This window comes from Saccopteryx leptura, chromosome 3, assembly GCF_036850995.1.
Source record: "Saccopteryx leptura isolate mSacLep1 chromosome 3, mSacLep1_pri_phased_curated, whole genome shotgun sequence".
Taxonomy (NCBI): Eukaryota; Metazoa; Chordata; class Mammalia; order Chiroptera; family Emballonuridae; genus Saccopteryx; species Saccopteryx leptura.
In genome coordinates, this window is record NC_089505.1 from 168,906,125 (window position 1) to 168,932,684 (window position 26,560).

Consider the following 26,560-nt stretch of genomic DNA (forward strand, 5'->3'; position numbering starts at 1 on the left):
TTTTGTTTCTATCTCAACATATTTTATAACTCAACATGTGATCTTTTTTCTTTGATAGTGGTTATTTAGGAGTTTGTTGCTTAATTTCCAGATATTTGTTAATTTCCCAGATTTCCTTCTCATTTATTTCTACTAGTTGCATTCCATTGTACTTAGAGAATATGCTTTGTATGACTTAATTTCTTTTAAAATTATTGAGGTTATTTTATGGCCTAACATATGGTCTGTGCTAGAGAATGTGTAACTGGAAAAGAATGTGTTCTTCTGTGAAGTGTTCTGTATATGTCTTTTAAGTCCTTTTAAGTTTATAATATTCAAGTCTTCTGTTTCCTTGTTGGTCTTCTATTATTGAAAGTAACGTATGTAAATCTGCCAACTATTTTTGTTTGTTTGTTTTCTGTTTCTCTTTTCAATCCTGTAAATTTTGGTTTAATATATATTTGTTGTTATGGGCAAATATGCTAATAATTAAAATGTAAATTTTGATGGATTGATTCTTTTATTACTATAAAATGTCCTTATTTTGTCTCCAGTAGCAACTTTTTTCTTAATGACTGTTGTGTTGTCAAATAATGACACTCCTTGGAGAATGGGGTAGTGAAAAGAGCCCCTATTCTCTTTAGCCCAGGTGGCTGCCAGGCTGCTGGTTTTCACAGGAGTTGTAGAACGTTGGCTTTTCTTCCTAGTTAATGATTTTATTGCTTGAGTACATAGACACTTTGTACAACCAGGGCAGAGGCTGTGGATGACTTGTATTTCCAATTGGGGAAAAGGATTCATTTAGTCTTAAAATATCGAACCTCAGTTGGTGAATTTGGTGAATATGGCTCTCCCTTAGAAGCAAACAGAATTTAGCATCCTTTTCTGTTCCTTTCAAGATGCTGCTTTGAACAGCAACAGCTTTCTTGATTAAATGGTAGAGATCCTGCGGAAGATCAGGAGCAAGCCCTTTGGACTTAAAAATTTTCAAGCTTATATTGCCTGTCACAAAACATACTTGTGCAACACCATGTGAGTCAGCATTACATCGATTTGTGAAGGAGGTAGGCCCTTCTTGGCCACTTTGTAGATCTGCTCCTACATCACTTTCAGCTAGGCGGGAATGCTCTTTCGGTAAGGCAGAGCTGACTGGGACAGGCACTCCCCTGGATGTGAGCATACATGAAACTCGTGATAGCAGGGAACACAGCAGGAAGCCACCCAGCAAGCAGGAAGTAGGTGTGTTTGGAATTCAAAACTACTGTGGAGCTGGGGTGGGAGAGAGGGAATAGGACAAAATAAAACGCCAAAGAGTTTGCTAGTCTTAACAAAGATTTAACTGTTTTCTTAGATAAACTCCCCAGATTGCTGGAAATCTTTGGTTCGTTTTTAGCATTTGGAAACCTTAACTACTTTTCTTGGGTCTGTGGAGGAGATGGTTTTCTAATGTCCTTAATTTGATATTTTTGCTGAGGTCTTACTGTTGAGTTTTGGGGAGTTTTATATTTCAGATAGCCTTTTGTTAGGTATGTAGATTGCAGGGTTTTGTTTTGTTTTTTTGAAATCCTTTATTAATCATCATAACAATGTCTTTCACATAGTAAAAGATTTTTAAGTGATGAAGTCTTATCAGATTTTTCCTTTTCTGGATCATGCTTTTGGTATTGTTTAAAGAAATCTTTTTCTAGCTTTAGAAAAAGATCCTGATGATTTTTCTGTTCTACAAGATCAGTGGTTTTACATTTTACACTTAAACTTAGATTCTATTTTGACTTGATATTGGTATAGTGGGTGAGATTTAGGTCAGTATTTTATTTCCTCTTGAGTATAGCCAATTGCTCCTACACCAAGATTTAATGATTTTAGAGAGAAACAGGAACATAGATCTGTTCCTTTATGTGCCCTGACCAGGGACCAAACTGACAACATCTGTGCTTTGGGGTGATGTTCCAACCAGCTGAGCTATCCAACCAAGGCTTTTTTAAAAAAAGATTTTATTTATTGATTTTAGAGAGAAGAGAGAGGGAGCAAGGTGGTGGGGTAGGAGCAGGTATGTGCCTTGATGGGGCAAGGCCAGGGTTTCAAACCATTGACCTCAGTGTTCCAGGTGGATGCATTATCCACCACAGGACAAAAATCAATAAAATCTTTAAAAATATGACCAGTGGTGGCGCAGTGGATAAAGCCTTGACCTGGAACACTGAGGTTGCCGGTTCGAAACCCTGCACTTGTCTGGTCAAGGCACTTACGGGAGTTGATGCTTCCTGTTCCACCCCCTTTCTCTCTCTCTTTCTCTTTCTCCCCCCTCTAAAAAAATGAATAAAAAAAAATAGTATGTATTCTGCAGTTTTTTGTATGCAGTACTTATATGTATCTGTTAAGTAAATTTTGTTAATCATGTTCAAAACATATCGTCACCAATTTAATTTCTGCATGTTGGTTCAGTTAGGGAGATGTCAATTTTTCTGCTGCTATTATGGAGTTGTCTTTTTTGTGTTGCTGTTTACTTTTGTTTATATATATATGTATACACATACACACACATATATAAATCCATGTTATTGAGGCACACAAATTTAGATTGCTTTATGTTTCTGATTAGTTGAATCCTTTAAAAAATACTTATTATTTTGTATTTTTCCAAAGTGAGAAGCTGGGGGAGGCAGACAGACAGACACCCACATGCGTCTGTCTGGAATCTACCTGGCATGCCCACTAAGGAGCAATGCTTGGCCTCTTTGGGGCATTGCTTCCCTGCAACCAGAGCCATTCTAGTGCCTGAGGCAGAGGCCATGGAGCCATCCTCAGCACCTGGGCCAACTTCAATTGAGTCTTGGCTGTGGGAGGGGAAGTGAGAGATAGAGAGGAAGGAGAAGGGGAAGTGTAGAGAAGCAGACGGGCTCTTCTGCTCTGTGTCCTGGCTGGGAATTGAACCGGGGACTTCAGGGACTTGCATACACCGGGCCAACGCTCTACCACTGAGCCAACCAGCCAGGGCCCATTGAATCCATTTCTTAAATTTTATTTAAAAAATTAAATTTTACCCGGGTGACATTGATCTGTAAGAGTACATAAGTTTCAGGTAAACATTTCTGTAGCATTTGAACTGTTGATTATGTTGAATACCCATCACCCAAAGTCAGATCATTTTCCGTCACCTTATATTTGTCCCTCTTTACCCACACCCCTCCTTTTTACCCCCCTCCTCCACATTCCTCTTCCCCTGGTAACCACTTCACTTTTATCTATGTCTATAAGTCTCAGTTTTATATCCACCTATGTGAAATCATTATTGTTTTTCATTATCTTTGGTAATACTTTTTGCTTTGAAGTCTACCTTGATTGATAATAACATAGCTACACCAGCCTTCTTTCTAAAAATTTTTTTTAAAAAACTTGATTGATTTGAGAGAGAGAGGATGGGAAAGAGAAACAATTGATCTGTTGTTCTACCCACTCATGCATTCATTCGTTGATTCCTACATGGACCCTGACCAGGGATCATACCTGTAACTTTGGTGTATACTTAGGGATGATGCTCTAACAAACTACCCAGGCTGGGCTACACCAGCCTTCTTATAGCTAGAGTTTGTGGTTCCCTTTCTCCACCAAACTTTTATTTGAAAAATTTCTGTGCCTTTGTTTTAGAGCTGCTCTATACACCATATCGTTTTACTTTTCAATCTCATAACAACATACCTTGTCTTTTAATTATATCATAGTTTGCTTAAATTTTATATAATTACTGATGTATTGGGTCTTAAATATATGATCTTATATGCTTTCTATTCTGATTTTGTATTCTTTTTTTCACCTTTCTTGACATCTTTTGGATTAAATATATTAATTCTCACCTTCTCCCACTTTTTTTTTAAACACAGTTTTGTCTGCTGGCCACAAGTCTTACTTTTGTTTATCTAAACATACCCCATGTTTTCACCTTCATTTTTGAAGGATAGTATCACTAGATACAGAAAATGTTGTTCTAGTATCTCCATTGTTTTTTGATGATAAATCAATATTATTTGTATTATTTCCCATATGTAACTGTTCATTTTTCTCTGATGGCTTTCAAGGTTTTCTCTTTGACCTTTGGCATCTTGAATATGATGTGTATAAAAAAGTGGTTCTTTGTGTTTATCCTGCTTGAGTTATTGAGATTCTTCAGTCTGTAAGTTAATATTATTTACAATATTTGACATATTTCTGGCTATTCTTTAACAAAATTTATTTTGTACCTTTTTTACTCTTCACTCCTTGATGTATGTTGAATGGGTTACATTTATGTTGGACTACCTGAGATTGTCCTACTGATCTTTAAAACTCTGTTAAATATTCTCCAATCGTTTTACTTTGATATTTGGATTGGACAGTTTTATTTCCCTATTTCAAGCTTACCAAATCTTTCTTCTGGTGTCTCTAATCATCCCTTTTTGTGAATTTTTTATTTTATTTTATTTTTCAGCTTTTTATTTTTTATTTAAAATTTCTGTCAGTACTTTGAATATATATATTTTTAATTTTAATAGCATACTTAGAATAGCTGCTTTGAATTCCTTGTATGTTACTCCAACATCTGGGGTACTCAGAATCGATATCTAATTGACTCTATTTTTTTCCGGAGTATGGATCAGAATTTGCTGTTGCATATCATGTAACCTTTTTTTTTTTTTTAAATGGACAATGTGAGTATGTTTTAATGACTCTGGATTGTTAATGTTCCTCTGAGAATTATTGGGTAAAGTTTGTAGTCAGATTTTGAATCTTCTCTGTGGTCTTCTTGCTTCTAGGGATTCTGCTACTTACCAGCTATTCTACTGGGTTTGGGTTCTGTCTTCTGACACTTCAGCCTTGTTGTAGGGTCAGCTTCCTGCTGCCCAAACTGTGCACAGTTGAGGAATACCCCTGACCCTGTGGAAAAAACAACAAACTCACAGTATAGCTCTATTTTTTAAGTGTAGCTTTTCTCTGGCTTCTGCCAACTTTTCCCCATTCTACGCCTTTATTTCTTCTCTGCACATGCATAGTTTATCAGTTATCCAGTTATTTGGGCAACATTTATACTGAGAATTTTTATTTCATTCTTCTTCTGTTGTTACCATGTTCATTCTATTTGAATTTCCAGTGGCCTTTCCAGGCCTAAACACTGAGCACTCTGGTGATGGATCTTTTTGCAGAGATAGTTTTTGTTTGCTTATGCCACACCTGGTGTCTCAGCAGTCTGGGGTAACCTAAATTAAAATTTAAAGATTGTAACTTTTTTTATTTGGCTACAAAGGTGTCTTCAGTTAGGGCTGCAGTACATGCAAGGACTGGTTTAATTCTAGCTCACTAGAGTTAAGTCCTTTGAGATCTCACTCAAATAGTGGACAGCATTTAGTATAATGGTTCTCACCATTTCTAAACCTTTCATTCACCTTTTGGTCCCTCTAGCTCCACAATAGTGTGAGAAATTATAATCAGTTTCTCAACTGCTTCATCTATATAGACTGGCAAATAACCCCAAGGTACATGCATCCTTGGGTGCTGCTGGGTTTATATCTGTAGGTTTCCATCTTGTCTTGGATCTTGGCCCGGTGATTCTTTACTGTTGTGTTAGCTCCTTGATGTCTTCAAATGGATGATTTTTAATATTTTGTTAAGTTTCTCTAATAGGTCTCAATAGGTGTGTTGATAACTATTGCCTATTCTGCTATTCAATTATTTCAAAAGTGTTTGGATCAGTGGTTGCATATGATATCATTAGAATAATGTCTGTCTCTTGGCTTGGATTTTTTCTGTGGTTGTTTCCTTATTAAATATATATGTTTTCTCCATGAGGTATTAAAGATGGCCACTGGCTTCTCTGATCTATATCATTCTTGTAGCTATAATTTCACTAAAGAATGTACCTTTTCCAGTGCTAGAACACATCTTGAGAAGGATTCCAAATATCCACTTTGAGCTATATGCCCATCCATGATCAGCTTACTGTGGGTAGAAGGACAAGGTACTCCTCTGATCAACCTGGGTATCACCTGTTCATTCTTTGGTTCAGGGGCCTAGGATTGGCATCACTTTAATAGTTGAGTAAGAGTGTTTCCTTAAAGGATAATCAGAGTTCCAGCAACATAGCTAGGAAAAGGAATGCTAGGGAAGGTAGATTGCTCTCTAATAGTTTTCACAGATTTTGGAGTATCCTGAACATTTTCATTGTTTGGTTGAAGTTGTCTAGCAATAAAATTTTTTGAAAACTTATAATTGACTTGTTAATATTGTAAAAATGATTATTCGCAGTTTATATATCTCTGAGATTGACAAACTGACAAAATGGTTGGTAGAGTCACTGCTAATAAAAGAACAGGGAAACTGATGTTTCTTTTCTCCCTTGCCTTCAAAAGTTGAGACCTAGATTAATAGTTATCCTAAAATAATTCTTCTAGGGATAAGAATAATAATATAGTATCTTTAAGATAGAGTTGCTGTATCAGCTACTACTGTGTAACAAATTACTTGAAAACATTAGAACAAGTAAGTCTGGTGAGGCAAGTAGGCAGTATTTCTGGTCTTCCCTGGGCTCATTTTTGAGTGTACATTCAGCAGCAAATCAGGAAGGAAACTTTGCTGGTCTTGGCTGGGTTCTCTAGGTTGGCCTGGAGTGGGAGATCAGGACTGTCTTCTCATCCTCCAGTAGACTTGGGGGCTTTTTCTCATGGTGTTGCCAGGATTCCAAGAGGAAAAGTATGCATGGTCTCTTGAGGATTAGCTCAGAACTAGCAAACTGACAATCTTTTTTCTATTGGTTGGTCTTTCTTATAAGGTTAAGCCCAGGGTTAAAGAGTGGTGGAAAAGACTACCTCTTGATGGGAGAAACTGCAAAATCTCCTTGCCTAATGGATAGTTATTGAGGTGGTGCAGATTGAGGCTTTTTACAGGCAGACTTTTTGACTCATGCTGTATAATTATTTTTTAATGTTTATTTAGTTTTTAGTTCTAGGTTGAGCCCCATTATATTTCAGTAGGAATTGTATTTGAGAATGGAAGTTGGGGCAAGTATAAATTAAATACATCAATCTATTCAGTATCCAGATGACGGTAGTTATACTTCTTTCATAGGATGTGTCTGATGGGATTTTAGAAGCATTGTTCATACATTGAATTACCAATTAATTGTAGAGTAATTTTAGTACCAGTTACATGTGCTGAAAGATTCATTTGTATTTTTATTCTTTATTATAAATTTCAGGATTCTTTTTGTGTTCATCATTATCATTCTGACTTTCTTAATTTGAGATTTGACTTTATCTTTTCTTCAAATCTATTTTAATGTGATTTTAAAAAACAGATTTAAGTATGATTGACATATAATAAATTATATATTTTAGAATGTATAGTTGGAACATACACTGCTCACAGAAATAGGGGATATTTTAAAATGAATATGAAGCGATAAATATCCCCTGCTTTTTGTAAGCAGTATATTTGACATCTAGAATAGATAACACCCATGGTATCGCCACAATGAAGATAATGAACCACACCCTTTACCCTCAGATATTTCCTTGTGCCCTTTGAAAATCCTTTCCTATTTTATTCATCTTCCCTTTATGCATTATGTAATCTTTTTGTCTACATTTTTCACTCTGCATAATGTTTTAAATTTAACCCTGTATCATGAGTTCAGTCCTACTCATTCCATTGTAAAGATAAAATGTAAGACTTCACATGTTGTTAAACATTTTTCCTCAGCTTTTGGCTATCAAAAATAAGGATGAGCATTTGTAAGTGTTTTTATGAATATATGCTTTCATTTCTCTGGGCTAATATTTAGGAATAGAGTGATTGGATGATCATGTAGTGGGTGTATGCTTGACATTTTAAGAAATCATGAAACTTTTTCCAAAGTGCTTGTACCATTTTATCTTCCTGTATGAGTGTATGAGAGTTTCATTTCCTTCACATGGTGACAACACTTGTTATGGTTGGTCTTAATTACATTTAGCAATTCTTACAATTGTGATACTGTGGCTTTTTGTACCTCCCTAAGGACAAAGGATAGTTAAGTGTATTTTCAGGAACTTACTCGTCATTCATGCATCTCTGGTGAAGTACTGTTTAAAATCTTCTGCCCATTTAGTAATTGAGTTGTTTTGTTCTAATTGAGGTTAACATTCAGTTGACGTGTAGTACAGTACACAGTTAAAGTGCACAGTATGTTAAGTATTGAGATATGTATTGTATACACTCAGAAGCCATCACCACAAATAAGGTAATGAATATATTTACTACTCCCAAAAGTTTTTTCATGCCGCTTTGTAGTTTTTTTCTCCTGAGCCATAGTCTCATTTCGGGTTTGTCTTTCAAACAACATTTAATGTAAGGTTACTCTAGTCACTGCTTCCTGAATTAAGAGGTGTCCCACCCTATCTGAAGGGAATAGGCATTATTTCTGGCTTTGTGGGAGAGTAGGGCAATAATCCCTCTCATCCTTTTGGGTGATTCTTTTTTTGGCCTTGGGTAGTTTCCACACAGGCTTGCTCTAATTATGCCACTAGGTACTGAAGAATATTCTCTGTGCAGTTGGTGTCTTTTCTCCAGTAACTTGCCCTATAATCTTGTCCTGACTCTGTATTTCCAATTCAGTCTGGTCAATTTAGGGAGACTATAGATTCCACCTGGGTGCCCCTTCCCCATGTTGGGATTGATACTTTCTCAGGAAAGTAAGTTGGGGCCCTGGTCGGTTGGCTCAGTGGTAGAGTGTCAACCCAGTGTGTGGATATCCCAGGTTCGATTCCCAGTCAGGGCACTCAGGAGAAGCGACCATTTGCTTCTCTACCCCTACCCCTCACTTTTCTCTCTTTCTCTCTCTCTCTTCCCCTCCCTCAGCCATGGCTTGATTGGACCGAGTTGACCTCGGGCCTGAGGATGGCTCCATGACCTCTGCCTCAGGCACTAAGAAGAGCTTGGTTGCTGAGCAACGGAGCTCTGCCCCAGATGGGCAGGATATCACCCCCTAGTGGGCTTGCCAGGTGGATCCTGGTCAGGGCGCATGCAGGAGTGTGTCTTTGCCTCCCCTTCTTTCTGAATAAAAAAAAAGTAAGTTGGATTTTTGGAGGACTTCACCTCATTTATTTCCTTTCTTTTAGGGTTCACCATCAGTGGTTCCCTAATATCTAAAAGCTGTCATTTCATGTACATTTCTGATTTCTAAGGGTATTCAGGTAGAGGGCAAACTAAATATCTGTTACTCCCTCCATCTTGGCCCTTGTATTTATTTTCTTTCTCAACATTTATTTTTACCACCTTAAACATTTTTAAGTGTACAGTTCAGGTGTGTTAAGAATGTTTGCATTGTTGTGTGGCAGGTCTCTAGAACATTTGTAAAACTGAAACTTTATACCCATTAAACACTAATTTTTGTTTCCCTTACTCCCAACCCTTGGTAATGACCTATTTTTTTCTGATTTTTTACTACTTCAGATACTTTACATCAGTGGAATCATATGGTATTTGTCCTTTTGTGTTTGGTGTATTTCAGTGGTCCCCAACCTTTTTTGGGCCACAGACCGGTTTCATGTCAGAGAATATTTTCACGGACCGGCCTTTAGGGTGGGACGGATAAATGTATCACGTGACCGAGACAAGCATCAAGAGTGAGCCTTAGACGTATGTATCAGAGGGAATCTGGTCATTTTGTTAAAAATAAAACATCGTTCAGACTTAAATATAAATAAAACAGAAATAATGTAAGTTATTTCTTCTTTCTCTGTGGACTGGTACCAAATGGCCTACAGACTGGTACAGGTCTGCGGCCCCCGGGGGTTGGGGACTACTGGTGTATTTCACTTAATGTTCCTAAGGTTTATCCATAATGTAATGTTACAGTATTGCCTTTTTATTATTTTTTTAAATTTTATTTATTTTTTTTGAGAGAGGCGGGGAGAAAAAGAGAGAGAGAGAGGGAGGGAGGGAGGGAGGGAGGGAGGGAGGGAGGGAGGGAGGAAGGGAGGGAGACAGGAACATTGAACTGCTCCTGTACATGCCCTGACCAGGGAATCAAACCAGAAACTTTTGTGCTCCGGGATGATACTCCAACCAACCCAGCTATCTGGCCAGGGCTTAATTTATTTACTTACAGACAGAGAAGGTAAGGGAGTGAGAGGAGAGGGGGAAGGGAAGCATTCATTTGTTGTTCCACTCAGTCCTGAGTTCTTTTGTTGATTACCCTGTGTGCCCTAATTAGGGATCAAACCTGCAACCTTGTTTCATGATGATGCTCTTAACCAACTGAGTTAACAGGTGGGGCCAGGATTTTCTTCTTTTTAAAGGCTGCATAATATTCCATTGTATATATACACCACATTTCTTTTATCCATTCACCTGTCAGTGGACATTCAAGTTACTTTCATCTCTTGGCTATTGTGAGTAATGCTGCAGTGAGTTTGGGCATATAAATATCTGAGATCCTACTTTGAATTCTTTTGGATATATATCAAGAGCTGGGATTGCTGGGTCATATTGCAATTCTGTTTTTAATTTTTTGAGGAACTACTATACTAATTTCCATAATGGTTGTGCCATTTATATTCTCACCAACAATGCACAAGAACTCCAATTCTTTGCATCCTAGTCAACACTTGTGATTGTGTCCACTCTTTTGGATGTGAAATGTCTCATTGTGATTTTGATTTGCATTTCTCTTACGATTAGGAAGATTGGACATCTTTTTGTATACTTGCTGCATAATTGTATATCTATTTTGGATATTTGTCTAATCAAATCCCTTGCCCACTTTTTGAGTTTGTTGGAATTTTTAATGTTGAGTTTTAGATATTCCTTTTGTATTTTGGATATTAACCCCTTATCAGAGATATGATTTGCAAAAGATTATTCTCCCTTTCTGTAGATTGCCTTTTTCCTTCTGTTGATTATTTCCTTTGATGTGCAGAAGATTTTGGTAGGTATTGCATTGATTTTAGATCACTTTGGGTTGTATGGACATTTTAACAATATTAAGTCTTCTAGTCCATGAATTTGGTATGTGTCTCCATTTATTTTTATCTTCTTTGGTTTATTTTAGTAATGTTTTGTAGTTTTTCCATATATAAGTGTTTTGCCTCTTTGATTAAGTTTATTCCCAAGTATTTTATATTTTTTGATGCTTTATAAATGAGATTGTTTTCATAATTTTGTGTTTTAGATTGATCATTATTAGTATATAGAAACAACTGATTTTCATAGGTTGATTTCATATCCTGCAATTTTGCTGAAATCACTAATTTTAGCAGGTTTTTTAAAGAATCTGTAGAATTTTCTACCTAAAATGTTATTTTCTACTTGAAGATCATGTTATATGCAAACATAATTATATTTCTTCTTCCCTATTTGGATGCCTTTTATTTCTTTTTCTTACTTATTTTCTTATTTCTTTTTCTTATTTGCTCTTCCAGTACTGTGTTAGATAGTAGTACATATTTATTAAGTGGGCATCTTAATTTTCTTGATCTTAGAGAAAAAGTTTTCGGCCTTTAACAATTAGGTATGATGTTAACTGTGTGGTTTCCCCATATGGCTTTGGTTATCTTGAGGTAGTTTCCTTCTGTTCTTAGTTTGGTGAGTGTCTCTATCATGTTTTTTCAGCATCAGTTGAGGTGATTGTGATTTGTCCTTCATTCTGTTAATGTGTGTTGCATTGCTTGATTTTCATTTGTTGAAACATCCTTGTATTCCAGGAATAAATTCAACTTGATCCTTGTGTATGATTCTTATAATGTGCTGTTGAACTTGGTTTGCTGAGGATTTTTGTTCAGGACTTTTGCTAAATATTCATCAGTCATACTGGATTAGGGCCCACCCTTATGATCTCATTTAACCTCATTTATCTCCTTAAATGCCCTATCTCTAAATATCCAGTCACATCAGGTGTTAGGGCTTCAACATATGAATTTTATAGGAACATAATTCAGTTCATACATCTTTTATGTAGTGCTTATAATTTATTTCCTAGAGAACTTACTGTAAGGTATTTTTCCCCGCCGAGAAGGAAGGAAGAGGGCTCGAAGCCACAAAGTGTGGAATAGTAAACGGCTTTATTGAGTACAGAGCACGCATCCCACCCTGACCCTGAGATAAGATGGAGGCTAGGGAAGTTGCATGGATTAAACTGCGTGGGAGATATTTAAAGGGTCCCTCTAGGGAAGTCGAGCTAACATGACGTGGTGAAATCCCACTGGCTGGTTGACGGTCGCTTTTTTCCAAACGGTTCCTGTGAAGCCTCTTTTGGCGCGCTTGGTTGTGGGCAGTCCTAGCCAAAGTTCCCGGGTCTGAGTTCCCCACGTGACCATCCCCCATTATCCACCGACCTTACATTCTGACCTTTTGTGTTAAATAGAAAAGGGGCACTGTTTATTTGTCTGGCTACTTCCTGCTGAATAGGTGCGTTGTGGGGAGGGGGAGATTGGAAGATGGTGGCTTTGAGGGGTGTCAGGAGGAACAACTGTGTGGCTGTGATTGGAGAAACTTCGCGGATGCGGTACTGTAAGGATTTAAAAAAAAGAGGAGTAATAGGGAGATTTGCAGGGTCCAGTCTTTTGGTGAACTGGAGATGGATGGAGTCCAGTGGTTCCAACTGCCAGAGGTCCTATAAGGAGGCAAACTTGAGGCAGAACTGCATGTCAGGAGTGGTGTAAAAAAGGGAAAGGAGGGGGGTCCCATCCATTCCCATAACCGAGACCTGTGAGGGAACTAGAGGTCCAGAGTGTAATGGCAAAACAGAGAAGACAGCCCCCGTGTCCACAAGAAATGAGATGGACTTACCCACTTGTTGCAGCATACTCTGGGTTCTCTGAGTCCAGGCTGTGTCCTAGGAGTTCGAGCGATGCACCCACCTGGCTGGATTGGCCTTCCCATTCGGGCGGCTTGTCTTCCACGTAGAGGCGCTGAGGAAAAACCTGTTGCCCAAAGGGGCAATCACTCTGCCAGTGACCGGGCTGTTTGCAGTCAGGGCAGGGCTCAGTGGGCAGCCGCGGGCCGGGGCCCTGCCGGGACCAGTGGTCCTGCTTGCCACACTTAAAGCAAGCTGCTGGTGGCTTTGCTGGTCTCAGGGCTGCCACAAGAGTTTGGGTTTGGAGCGTTACTTTCTGCTGCATGTGGGCCTGGCGAACAGCCTTGGCTTGTTTCTACTAGTTGGGACTGTTAAAAACTTTAAATGCCATGTTCACAGGTTCCGGATAGGGGTTTGGGAGATTGGGAATAAGAGGAGGGGGACTCGTGGGGAGCCCGGCACCCAGATCCTGCAGGAAACGCTGGAGCCAAAGGCAGGACAGGGCCAGAACTTCCTGCAAGAAAATTGGGGTTGGATGTCCTGAGAACTGGTGTAAGAGCCAATGCCAGGCTGAGAATGGCCTGATGGAGGAGGGACTTAAGAACACAGTGAAGGGAGGGGCCCCTGTCCAGCAGAGGAGGAGAAAGGGATGGTAGTGGTGAATAAGAAACAGGTTTTTGAGAAGGGAGGGGAGGGGGCTCTCAGAGGGAAGAGAAACCCGAGCACAAAAGAGGTCTGCAGAGGGACCAGAGAAAGGTCCCGAGAGAGAGGTGCCACTGGGGGTCAGACAGGAGGGAGAGTTGGGAGCTGTGGAGAAGGAACGATCAGGAGTGGAGGTTTTAGGTGAGGTTTCTCTGGCCAGAAAAAGGCCCGCGCGGTGGAACAGGTGGCACAGAGATTAAGGACGGGTGCGCGAATAATTAGAAGCCATGTATGTAAGAGATCTCCAATCAGTTCCCAGCTTTTTTGGTGATAGTTAAATTGGTGAGGGTGTTAACACTGAAAGTCCCTTCAGGAGGCTAATTCAGTGGGTTCTGTGGCCTGGCCACAGCGGAGAAGAAGAACAGTTTCTTCTTCTTTAAGGAGGGAGATTCCTGTGCCCCCACAGCTGCCCTCAGTCCTTGGAGTGGTCAGATTTGAGTATTAGCGTCCTAAAAACTCAAGGTCTGGCCACGGACGTAAAAGGTAAAGTGGATGTGCTTGGGGACAAGCACACGCACTTGGATGGACAGAAAAGACTTCCATTACGTAGCTACGGTTTCGGACAGGGAGTCTCGGAGGAAGGAAGGTGGAGGCAGGGGACTTACCACACCATGCGCCGAAGTGGGTGGAAGGTCGAAGATCCTGATTCTTTCTCCTGGTTCTTTCTCCTGGTTCTTTCTCGGAGGGGACAAGGAAGAGGAGCGGTCCTTGCGGACTTCTACTCCTTCCCGGTTTTCGGCAACAAAATGTAAGGTATTTTTCCCCGCCAAGAAGGAAGGAAGAGGGCTCGAAGCCACAAAGTGTGGAATAGTAAACGACTTTATTGAGTACAGAGTGCGCATCCCGCCCAGCAAGGTTCCCTGGCCCCGAGGTAAGATGGAGGCCAGGGAAGTTGCACGGATTAAACCACGTGGGAGATATTTAAAGGGGTCCCTCAAGGGAAGTCGAGCTAACATGATGTGGTGAAATCCCACTGGCTGGTAGACGGTCGCTTTTTTCCAAACAGTTCCTGTGAAGTCTTTTACTGCGCTTGGTTGTGGGCGGTCCTAGCCAAAGTTTGCGGGTCTGAGTTCCCCACGTGACCATCCCCCATTATCCACCGACCTTACACCTACCATCCTCAATATATTGTATTAGTTTCCTATGTTTGTTTTAACAAATTATTACAAACTAGATGGCTTAAAACAACAGGAACTTGTTCTCTCATAGTTCTAGAAGCAGGAGTTTGAAATCAGTATTATTAGACAGAAATTAAGGTTTCAGCTGGGTTCTCTCTCTGGAGGCTCTAGAAGAAAATCCATCCCTTGCCTCTTTCAGTTCTGGTGGCTGCTGGCATTCCTGGCTGTGGCTGCAGTCTTTAAGGCCATTGATTTCAAATCTCTTTGTGTTCTGTTTTTACCTTCTCTGAATGTACAGTGGTACCTTGACACACGAACACATTAAATCATGAGCAGTTTGAGAGACGAGCAATCACTTGTGGGATTTTTTGCTTTAAGTCTCGAGTGGATATTTGAATCACGAGTTTCTGCCACCCTCCACTAGATAGCCTGCCGAACATTCTGAAAAGGAGGAAGAAACAAACTTCCATGTAAAGGTTTTTGTTGAAATGGCCTCTAAGTGAAAGTGAGGAAAGTGTGGCGAGAAAGCCAAAAGTCAGTGAAGAAAATGATGATTTTGGGGCAAATTAGTTTGTAAAATATGTATTTTCTGAGCTTGCTCACTTTTATTGTTAAAAATGGTGCTGGGCAGCTGTCTGTGAAATTGCTAATTACCTTCCTGCTTGGGAAGGGCCATTTTATGCTAATAAATCCTCCCCCTCTGCCAGCATCTTCACCTGACCTTGAAGGTAAATATACTTCATAAACCAGTTTATTTCTTTACATTCTCTCTTATGTTTGTGTGTGTGTATGTACTTGTTATTTATAAAGTACATTTTCTTATTTAAAAGCATGTAAAACAAAAAATTCATGTGGTTTCTGGGGGCTGGAATGGATTAGTTGCATTCCCATTAATTTAAATGGGGAAATTCAATTTGACACACGAGCAAATTGAGTCATGAACTCGGCCATGAAACAAATTAAGCTCTTGTGACAAGGCACCACTGTAGTCAGATTTCCCCATCTCCGTCTCTATAAGGAAACATGTGATTGTACTTAGGGCTCACCCAGATAATACAAGAAGACCTTTAATCATTTCAACAAAGATCTTTTTCAGGGGATGGGGGAACATATAAGGTAACAACATTCAGAGGTTCCCAGGATTAGGATTTGGATATTTTTTGTGGGGCCATTTATCAGCCTATCACACTTTTACTGCTCTCACTTTCACTTATAGTTTAGTTTGTAATAGGTCCCACTGTCCAGTTCTGGGTGGTGGCTGAAGTTCATGACTCAATTTGCTCGTATGTCAAATAGAATTTCCCCATTTAAATTAATGGGAATGCAACTAATCTGTTCTAGCCCCCAGAAACCACATGAATTTTTTGTTTTATATGCTTTTAAATAAGAAAATGCACTTTATAAATAACAATTACATACACACACACACAGAAGAGAGAATGTAAATAACAAATACATACACACACACACATAAGAGAGAATGTAAAAAAAAAAAGAGAAAATAATTTTTTTTCTCTAGACATTACGGAAAACTCTAGGTCTGTGGTTCTCAGTATATGGTCCTGGAAGTAGCAGCATCAACATTCTTTTAGGAACTTACTGGAAATGCAAATTATCAGGCTCCACTTTTAAACCTATCTAATCAGGAACTCTGAGTGTGGGGCATCTAGCAGTATGCTTATAATAACCCTAGATGATTCTGAGAATCACTTTTCTAGATTATGGACATTATTAGTATTATATTTGTCTACCTGTCCAACTCTTTCTGCGTAAGGCCAGTAATTAGTCCAGGAGTTCACAAACTGTTTTCTGTAACGATGCAAACATGATAGCCAGTAAAATCAATTAATTCATCCAAGAAAAGGTTATGCTTGACTGATTTTTGCCAGTTTTATTTTTACTTATGCATAGTTACTTCATTAAGTAACATGACTGAATCCAGAAGTAATGTGAATTTTTTTCCTCCGGTATTTGAAAATGTGAATTCAGCTTATTAATCTGACTTTTACTTGTTTTTCTTCTATAGTCCTATGTACATTTTGGCATAAAACACAAAATTTCTGTAGTTTTTCATTCAACCTACATTGTTATGCTTTTATGACAAGCCCATCTAGTGAAAATGCTAAAATGAGATGAATTATCCGCATTGGAGTTCAGAAAATACACAAATAAACATATAGGGTTGATATAGAGCTATTACTAGTTCCTATAGCACTCAAGGAACACAGCGTTACATAGCTGAAGACATTAAAGAAGGATCTGTCAGGGTGACTGAGCTAAAAATTGAAAACTTAGTAAAAAGATGTTAGCAAAGTTAGAGATAGAAGGTAGGTATAGTTCATATGAAAGCTGAGCATATGAGGGCTGTTTCTGGGAGTTGAAATTTGGAATAGTAGAAACATGGAGTAAATGTGAATAAAGCTTAGGGATAGAGATGAGATAGTTCATACTATGGAAGGACTTAAAGAATAGATGTGACATCTTCAAGATAGTCATCACAAAAGGATTACTTATATAGTTGGGTATGATGAATTTGAGTTTATAGTGAATCTGGAAATAGAACAGTTACAGTAATCTAGGTATGAATGGCAATAGGTATTCTGGTGCCTTTTTTTTTTTTTTTTTTTTGTATTTTTCTGAAGTTAGAAGCGGGGAGGCAGACAGACTCCCACATGCGTCCAACCAGGATCCACCCGGCATGCCCACAAGGGGGCGATGCTCTGCCCATCTGGGGTGTTACTCCACTGCGGTTGGAACCATTCTAGTACCTGAGGCGGAGGCCATGCAGCCATCCTCAGCGCCTGGGCCAACTTTGCTCCAATGGAGCCTTGGCTGCGGGAGGGGAAAAGAGAGGGAAGGGAGGAGAAACAGACAGGTGCTTCTCCTCTGTACCCTGACCAGGAATTAAATCTGGGACCTCCACATGCCGGGCTGATGCTCTAATGCTGAGCCAACTGGCCAGGGCTTCTGGTGCCATTTTTTTTGAGAATAAGTCACAACAGTAATAAGCCCATTTCAGGTAGGGGAAGGAGAGTTTAGAGTTCAGGGTACAACATATTAAGTTTTCAGAATTTATAGAATGTGATAAAATTAGAGGTAGGTAGATTTTTGACAAGTAAGTTTTCAGTAGTGTGTTGGGGTAGAGGTTACATTATACTAGATTGAAGAGTAAATTGAGAAAGCAGGAGAGTATCAATGTATGCTATTTTCTGTAATAATGATTTCTGATTCTTAGTAAAGTACTTAATCAGTGTTAGCCATTTTTATGGCTATTAATATATACTTTTATGCCATCTCTATTTTTTTTCTTCTTTTAACATTTAAAAAATATGTACATAATAGTATTAGGTAAACATTGATCTAGATAGAAGTATGTTGTCATACTATTAAAGTTAATGAAAACAAGTTTTGTAAAATTTTTTGAAGAGAAATAGAAAATTTGTTTCTCATTCGAATAGAGTATTATTATTATTATTATTAATTTAAATGAGAAGAGGGGAGATAGACTCTCACATGTGCTCTGACTGGGATCCACCCGGCAACATCTGGGGCTTTGTTCATTTGGGGTCATGCTCACAGCTAAGCTATTTTTAGCACCTGAGGCAGAGACTCCACAGAACCATCCTCAGCATCTGGGGCCAATGCACTTGAATCAGTCAAGCCATGGCTGTGGGAGGCAAGAGAGAAGAGGGAAAGGGAGGAAAAGCAGATGGTCACTTCTCCTGTGTGCCCTGACTGGGAATTGAACCTGGGACTTCCACATGCCAGGTCAACACTCTACCACTGAGCCAACTGGCCAAGGACTGAATAGAGTATTTTTCATTAAAAAACACAAAAAAAGATACTTAACAAGTTTCCTGAAGGTTAAAATAGTCACATTTTAATTGAACCATTTTTCGGATAGATGTCTTATCAAAAAAAAATTGATTTGCAGTTTTTAATTTTAAAGCATTGTGTGTCATCATACATGTACTTATTCATACCTGAAGCAAAAAACTAAATAACAGTTTTACTGTGTTCTTTCAGGTTTGATTTAATTTCGAATGAGATTGTTCTTGCAGTAAGATGTTAATAAGACAAAATCTAGGTAAGTAGAAGGCTGCTTTTTAAAATATTACATTTCAAAGTAGGAATAATACAAAAAATTGTTTTAAAAGTACTTTCAAGTACAGAATCAATGAGTTTTATAATAAAATTTTTGAATAAGAAGAATTGACTTTTTGATGCACGTGGTTCAGTTGATTTGTTTGTAGAAAAATATGGCTATCAAATTCTGGAGCTAAATTTTTTTTCTTCTTTGTTGAGTTTTGTAACTTAGGTATGTGGCTTCCAATTATAAAATTTGTTAGAAAAGCAAATTCAATAAGAAATTTGTTTGCTTCAGTGTTCTCTCATTGTGAATTATAGTACTTCAGCAGTTGTTGCTTTTGTGAATGTTACTTTCTTATTTCCATGAATTGGTTCAATTATCCCAATTGTACTTTTTAATGTAATGTTCAGAATTGTAAATATTTCATTATTTATTTTGTGGGTATCTTTGCTGAATGGTTTTTGTAATTTAGCATTCTGATATGCTGTAATTTTTAAGACTGTTGATTTTTTAATTCATTGAGAGGAGGGGAGGCAGGGATAGACTCCAACATGAGCCCTGACTTGGTTCACCTAGCAGTCCCACTAGGGGGCGATGTTCTGCCCATCTGACGCATCTGAGGTGGTGCTCCATTGTTCAGCAACTGTGCCCTTCTTAGTGCCTGAGGCCAGGCCATAGAGTCATCCTCAGTGCCTGGGGCCAACTTGCTCCAGTCTAGCCATGGCTGCAGGAGGGAGGGGGACAGAGAAAGAGAGAGAGAGAGAGAGAGAGAGAGAGAGAAACGGAGAAGCAAGAGGGGGAGGGGTTGAGAAGCAGATGGGTGCTTCTCCTGTGTGCACTGACTGGGAATCGAACTCTGGACATCCACACGCTGGGCCGACGCTCTACCACTGAGCCAACTAAACAGGGCCGACTGTTGGCTTTCAGAAAATTGAACTGATATTATGTACTTTTGGTTTGGTATGTGAAAGAAAACTTTTTAGTAATATAAACTGTTGAAATGTTAAAAAATATAAACTGTTAAAAAATATTACTATCGGTAAGTGAACATGGCTTCTGGATATAAACAGAGTAAGAAGAATACTTTGATAAAATTGCAGGTAACTTGACCTTTCTCTAATCTAACTAGATGGCTCACCTGTCAGAAACTTAAAGATCTCGAAGTTAAAAAAAAATGTCTAGTATGAGAAGTGCTGTACTTAATTGCAGGCAGTCCCTGGGTTACAAACGAGATAGGTTCTGTAGGTTTGGAGATGTTTTTGTATGCACAGAAAGGTAAAAATAAATACTATGTTAAGACAAACATCTAAGTTGCTTTTAATAGGTTAATGTACCTGTTCCAACTTACATACAAATTCAACTTAAGAACAGACCTACAGAACCTGTCTTGTTCATAACCCAGGGACTGCCTGAACAGTTAAATATTTTATATTCTCAGTAAGTAGTTTAGTCATAATTTGAGCAGTTTCTCTTTTATTGCTATTACATGATAATAATAGTAATGGTAGCTTGAAGAATATTTGTTGTCTCTAGATTTTATTAAGTGTGCCTTTAAACTGCTTTCTATGAGGAGGGTATGCAGTGTAGAAAACTTTATTTTTTTGGTTTATAAGGAGCAATTTTTATTTAAGAAGAGTATTTTCATAGCATGTATTATATCTGTCTGTATATCTTGCTGAAGGAGAGACGCAGCTAGAGTTTTGTACTTAAAGGTTTTATTGGGATTTTGTTTGCTACTTGAATATGCAGTGTTTATTAGAACCTTTGTTCTGATTTCTGACTTATAATTAGATATTACTCATGGGATGATACTGGTTTAATTTACTCTGACCATATCCAACCACAATTATATATACATTTTTTAATTAAGTTTGAATGTATGAATAGTAAAATATGGAAAATTTAAAGTATAGAGCTGAATGAGTTTTTATGTATGTGTTTATATTTATAACCACCATCTAGATCAAGGTGCAGAATGTTTTTATTGTCCCAGACAATACACTCATGCTCTTCCCTTTCTAATTCAGTAGCCTTTCTTCCCTGAGGTAAGCATCATCCTGAATTCTATCAGCATAGTTTAGTTTTGCTTTGAACTTTGTATAAAATTACATATTATGAACGCTTGTATATTTTGCTCAGCATAATGTTTTTGAGTTTCTTCCATGTTGTATCAGTAGTTCATTATTTTTTGAAGCTGAGTAATACTCCATTGTATGAACATACTACAGCTTTTTTATATATACTCTATTATTTTGTTTATTGGATTCTCCGAGTCTCTGACCTTTCTTTCCTAGGTTCTACACTGCTTTCCTTTCTGGAGTTGACCCTTTCATTTTTCTCCATAACCTGCACAATAAAATATAAGCTCTATAACATAGCATATAACGATTTCACTGTAGGTATTTGAGAATACCTAGCATTATGTGAGTAAACAAAATATGAAATTTTATAGGCTTAGTTTTAGTCCTCAGTATATGTTTTCAGTCTTCACTAACCCCTTGTTTCCTCAGTTGCCAGTGTCTCTCCTTGTCAGCTTCTCTCCTGAAATAGTCCATATCAAGCATCATCTTGTCCTTAGAGCCAGACCTGGCCATACTCCATTAGTCTGTTTTCTTTACTAGACTGTGGGCTTTTTGAAAGAAGACACTGTCAATGTCCTATTTATCTCAGTACAGTACTAAGTGAATGTTTGTTAAGCATAGCACAATGAACAGAGTTATCTGTCAAACAAATAGAGATTCAGAATATTTGCTTTAATTGGATGTGGGCATTAGCACTTCAGTTGCTATTGGGTTGTAGGAAGGAGCCTTTGAGAACAATACAGAGGCAGCATTATAGACATTTTAGAAACAAATAAAAAAAACCCAAGTCTTATTTTGTCCAGTTGGAATAAAATAGCTAGTCATTGTTAGATTTGATTACTCTTTCAAAATGAAGTCATTAATCCATGTTATAGAAATTGGAGTGTTACTAATAATATTCTTGTTGGAGTTTGTACTACTTATTTCTCTAAAGATTTTAAAAGATGTATTAGACTAATACAAGTAGAAGGTTAGAATGACTGGTCACATCTTTGTAGAGATAAAGAAAACTTTTCCTCATTTTCCTTAGGGTAAAAAACTGTTGTAGTAGAGGAAGAAATTGAATTACAGTCTGCAATTATGATAGTATTTTTTATTCTTATAGCTTAAGAAACTTGCTGTTTGCTGAAAAGTATTAAAATTTTTTTCATTGTAGATCTATAATATATGTAAACAATATATCTTTATACTTTTTAATTGAACTTATTTGGGTGACATTGGTTAATAACATATATAGGTTTCAGGTGCACAGTTCTAGAATGCATCATCTATATATTGTATTGTGTGTTTACCCCCCCCCCCCAAGTCAAGCCTCCTTTTATCACCATTTATCCCTACCTATATTTTCTTAAGAAATGAAACTTTTTAGAAACTTGAAAGCATTTTACACTAGTTTTCTTTCATATTTGAAATTCGGCTAGTTGGGTTGGCTATCGTAGTCCCCTGGGGGGTTTCTGCCTAAAGCTCGATTGCCTTCTAGCAAGTCCAAAGCAAGAAGAGGTTTTTCCCCACTGGGATCAATTTGTTGCTTTTCCTCTCTGCCGCTCTGCCATAAAGGTTGAACACAAAGTTGGACATTGACCCCATCTCATGCTGTTCTTCTGTCTCCCTACAAGGATTTTCTTAGAGACTGATTCTTATTAAATAAGAACCTCAGTTATTTCTTTTGTTTCATCCTGGATGTTAAATGTGTTTAGTTTTTTGGTTGACAAAATTTGAGTATTCAGAGAAATTTAGCCTTGCAATTGCTTGACCTAAGAGTCTTTAAAAATTTTAAACTAGGTTTTCTTCTCAGAGGCTGATAGGTATATTTCAGTTTCAGACTCTTCATTTTCTGTTTATCTTAGCTACTGCTAAGCTTTTCCATTTTGTAGAATCCCTAAATCCAAGTATTTGAAGTTCTTCATGAAAGTTTGTCTTCTGTTAGCTTAATTTTCTTAATTTCCATATTAAACTCTCTGTGCTTCATTTTCTTTAGTAGCACTGTAGATGTGATTCCTTTGTTGTAATGTGAAAAAACCTTTTATAAAGTCATTTGCTCTTCATTCTTAATGATACTGCACAGTATACATTTGACCATTTTCAAATATATTGCCAAGCAACATTTAGTATTTCAAAATTGTATTTTAAATAAGTCACATATTCTTATATGTGTGAGCAAATAGTACAGAAATGTTTAAAATAAGAACACTTCTCTCCCAGCATTATGCTCCCCATAAGTTATCAAAAATAGCTCGTGTATATTCTCCATTTCTCTTTCCATTTATCAATACATTTTGTACATTTATAATATATATATATATTACATGTAATATAACTGTTTCCTTATTGATAGGTATTTGAGTATATCTCAGGGTTTGGTATTTTTTTGGTTTTTTGTTTTGTTTTGTTTTTGCTTGTGTAAGCAATGCTGCAATAAATATTCTTGACTATATCATTAGGACTGTGTGAGAGTGTCTGTAGGATAAATTATAGCAATAGATTGCTGTGTCACTGTATATATGCCCTAATTTCTTATATATATTGCAATAGAGATTGTACATTGTATTGCAATGAGATTGTACCATTACATTTTAATTTTTTTATTTTTTGTATTCTTCCGAAGTTAGATGCGGTGGGGGGTATGGGAGGAACGTAGACAGACCAACTCCCACATGCACCTGACTGGGATCCACCTGGCATGCCCATTAGGGGCGATGCTCTGCCCATCTGGGGCGTTGCTCTGTTGCAACTGGAGCCATTCTAGCCTCTGAGGCAGAGGCCATGGGAGCCATCCTCAGCATGCGGGCCACTGGACCTTCCACACGCCCGGCTGATGCCCTATCAGTGAGCCACCCAGCCAGGGCCCCATTACATTCTTATAGGCAGTTTTTGACAATTTCTGTTTCCCCACACCGTGCTAAATATTAACTTGTGTTTTAATTTTTGCCAGTTTAATCAGTGAAAAGTAGTATTTATTTGTGTATTTCTTTAAAGGTGATATTTCTCAAGGGTTTGAAATGTCACCTTTATTATAACTTAATTTCACTGGAGAATATATAATTTGCAAAGATTTTCTTCCTTCATTGTTAAATTGATCAGTTAACATACCTTTGTAGTTTATGCACTGCATTCAGTTATTAAGATCAGATAACCAGATTTTAATAAAAGTTATATGCTTACATTGTGAGCAAATAGCTTTTTTTGTTCTCTTTATATTATTAATTTAAGACGAATATTTCCTAATGATAAATTTCTTTATAATTTGCCACAAACTAATGTTAGCATAGTCTGTAAAATCCATTACTAAGTATTAGGTTTATCAGATTAGATTAAATTAACAACATGCTACTCAAACTCTGTTATCTTTTAAAACTAAAGCATTAGAAAACTTTCCCTCTTTGTGATTATGATTTTGCTGCCTTTAGTATGTATAATAAACTATAATTATTAGTCTCAGATCCAGTTTTAAAATCAATGACCTCCTTTTTTCAAATTCTTTAATTCTAGAAACTACTAAATTTAAAACCAGAAAAAAGAAGCCTGAGAAAATTCTTAACATATAATAGTTTTCTCTTGAGTTATTTTAAAGGATTAAGATAATGGCTTCTATTGAAGTTATTTTTTAGTACTATATTTCCCAGTATGATGCCTTTACTTCTGGATATGTTTGTATTTCCCTTGGTTTTCATCTCTTAAAACTCATCCTTGGTTTTACTCTATAGTTTCATTTGTTGAAAGGGTTAAGTAGGTATAAGGTATTTTTTCCTGCTGAGAAGGAAGGACGGGGCGGTAGACATAAAGTGTGGAATAGTAAAGGCTTTATTGAGTACTGCGCTGCCGGGATGATGTTATCTGGTCCCGGGGGCAAGGGTCAGAGAAGTTGCAAGGGGTGACCCATGTGAGATATATTTAAAGGGTCCCTAGGGTGGTTGAACTAATATGACGTGGTGAAATCTCACTGGCTGATGGAGGTGTTGCTCTTTTCCAAAGGGTTCCTGGGAAGTTTCTTTTGGCGTGCTGAGTGTGGGCGGTCTTAGCCGAAGTTTCCGGGCCTGAGTTCTCCACGTGACCTTCCCCCATTGCTGACCACCCTACAGGAGGGTGCATTGATATGTTTTTAAGCTGCATGGTCAATCTGTTGTTCCAAAGAAAGTTTCATCCATGTCTGTATTAAAATTTTTTTACCTGAATTGGAAGTGGTTTTCAACTTAACAGTTAAAGCTTAAGTGGAAAATGTCATTTCCACCATATGTGAACAGGGAACCATGCTGTTGCTGTAGTTGAACCTTCTCTGGTAGGTCTAAACCAGTGGTCCCAACCCCCGGGCCGTGGACCGGTACCGGTCCCTGGGCCATTTGGTACCAGTCCGCAGAGAAAGGATAAATAACTTACATTATTTCTGTTTTATTTATATTTAAGTCTGAACGATGTTTTATTTTTAAAAAATGACCAGATTCCCTCTGTTACATCCATCTAAAACTCACTCTTGACACTTGTCTCAGTCACGTGATACATTTATCCGTCCCACCCTAAAGGCCGGTCTGTGAAAATATTTTCTGACATTAAACCGGTCCGTGGCCCAAAGAAGGTTGGGGACCACTGGTCTAAACTGTAAATCAGGGTGCTAAATAAAGCAAGGCATTCAGTAAGTTTGTATTGAAACCTGATGTTCTAAGCACTATGCTATATGTTAAGTATGCATTGATAATTAAAATTTTCAGTGCCATATAATGAGCTGTATAATAAGTCATGAAAAGAACACTCTCAGGTATGTAAGGGAAAACATAGTAGGACTAAGAAGGGAATTTTGAAGGAAGAGATCAGAAAAGGCTTCTTAGAAGGAAGGTAACAATTTGAGATGGGCCCTCCACTCAAAGAAGGAAAGAAGGAAAGAATAGAATTTTGATTGTAGTCTAACCTGATGAAAATGTGGACAGAGGGTGTAAACTAAATTTTAGTTTCCAGAAATTATTTGGTAAGACAGTTTTATTTATCTGGATGTCCATGTTGTCAAAGATAATGACATTTTCCTAGGTATACTAAAGTTTACACTTGACTACAGCCTAGTAATTCATTGTTTGAATTGCTCCTTTGTTCTGTTTTTTTTAGACTTTTAAAACAAGTCTGATTTTGAACCCACTAATAAATAGATTATACTATAAAAGTCTCCATGTGTACTATTATAGTAATTTATATACTACAATATTGCACTTAAGGGTATGAGGTTCATAAATAATAAAACATCAGGAAGATAATTAGAACCTAAATCCTTGGACCTCTTATCTACTGTTCTGTTGAGATGACCATTTTAAAGCAGATACTTGAAAACTTTTCAGGTTTTTCTAGCTAGGTTGAGGACTGTGGACCTAGTTGTCACATGTTTGAGGCTCAGTAAATACTTGTTTAATCTATTATTGATTCAGGTAGTATTTTATGAATTGGTTATTGAGTTAAATTGGGTTTAGCTCATACTTGATACTAGTTACTAATATGAGGAGAAAAGATGACTAAATATGTAATTACATTAAAATGTGGTTAGTGTTATGATAGACAGTGTTCCTGGATAATAAGGACCATGTCTGTTTTAGTTAATATATGAGCACTTAGGACAGCACTTTACTCATAGTAGGCGTTTAATCAAGATTTAATGAATGACTGAATGAAAGTATGGCAGGGTCTCTCAGAAGTGCCAGTTAAACAAACTTGAAGGAACTGTTGCATAAAAAGTTGTGGAAAAACGGTTGTTAGCAGAAGAAATAGTATGTGGAAAGGTTGAGAGGGAAGAGAAAGGGAAGATTGGTAGAAC

General features: G+C 37.7%; 1 protein-coding gene and 1 pseudogene across 10 annotated transcripts in view; one reads left to right on the forward strand and one right to left on the reverse strand.

Annotated features, from left to right (window-relative positions):
* The window catches only part of ZNF644 (zinc finger protein 644), a 128,729-nt gene that overhangs the window by 16,570 nt on the left and 85,599 nt on the right, over nucleotides 1–26,560 (forward strand). For 8 of the 10 annotated variants that reach the window (XM_066376814.1, XM_066376812.1, XM_066376818.1 and 5 more), the window contains one exon: nucleotides 18,628–18,688. The exons of the other annotated variants lie outside the window; for them this stretch is intronic. Coding sequence is in view for 3 of the 8 variants with exons in the window: in XM_066376818.1 (XP_066232915.1) it covers nucleotides 18,667–18,688 (22 nt within the window). In the remaining 5 variants the exon portion in view is untranslated. The remainder of the gene's footprint in view (nucleotides 1–18,627; nucleotides 18,689–26,560) is intronic. 10 annotated transcript variants of the gene reach the window in all.
* On the reverse strand, nucleotides 696–8,048 carry LOC136398358 (small ribosomal subunit protein uS15-like; annotated as a pseudogene).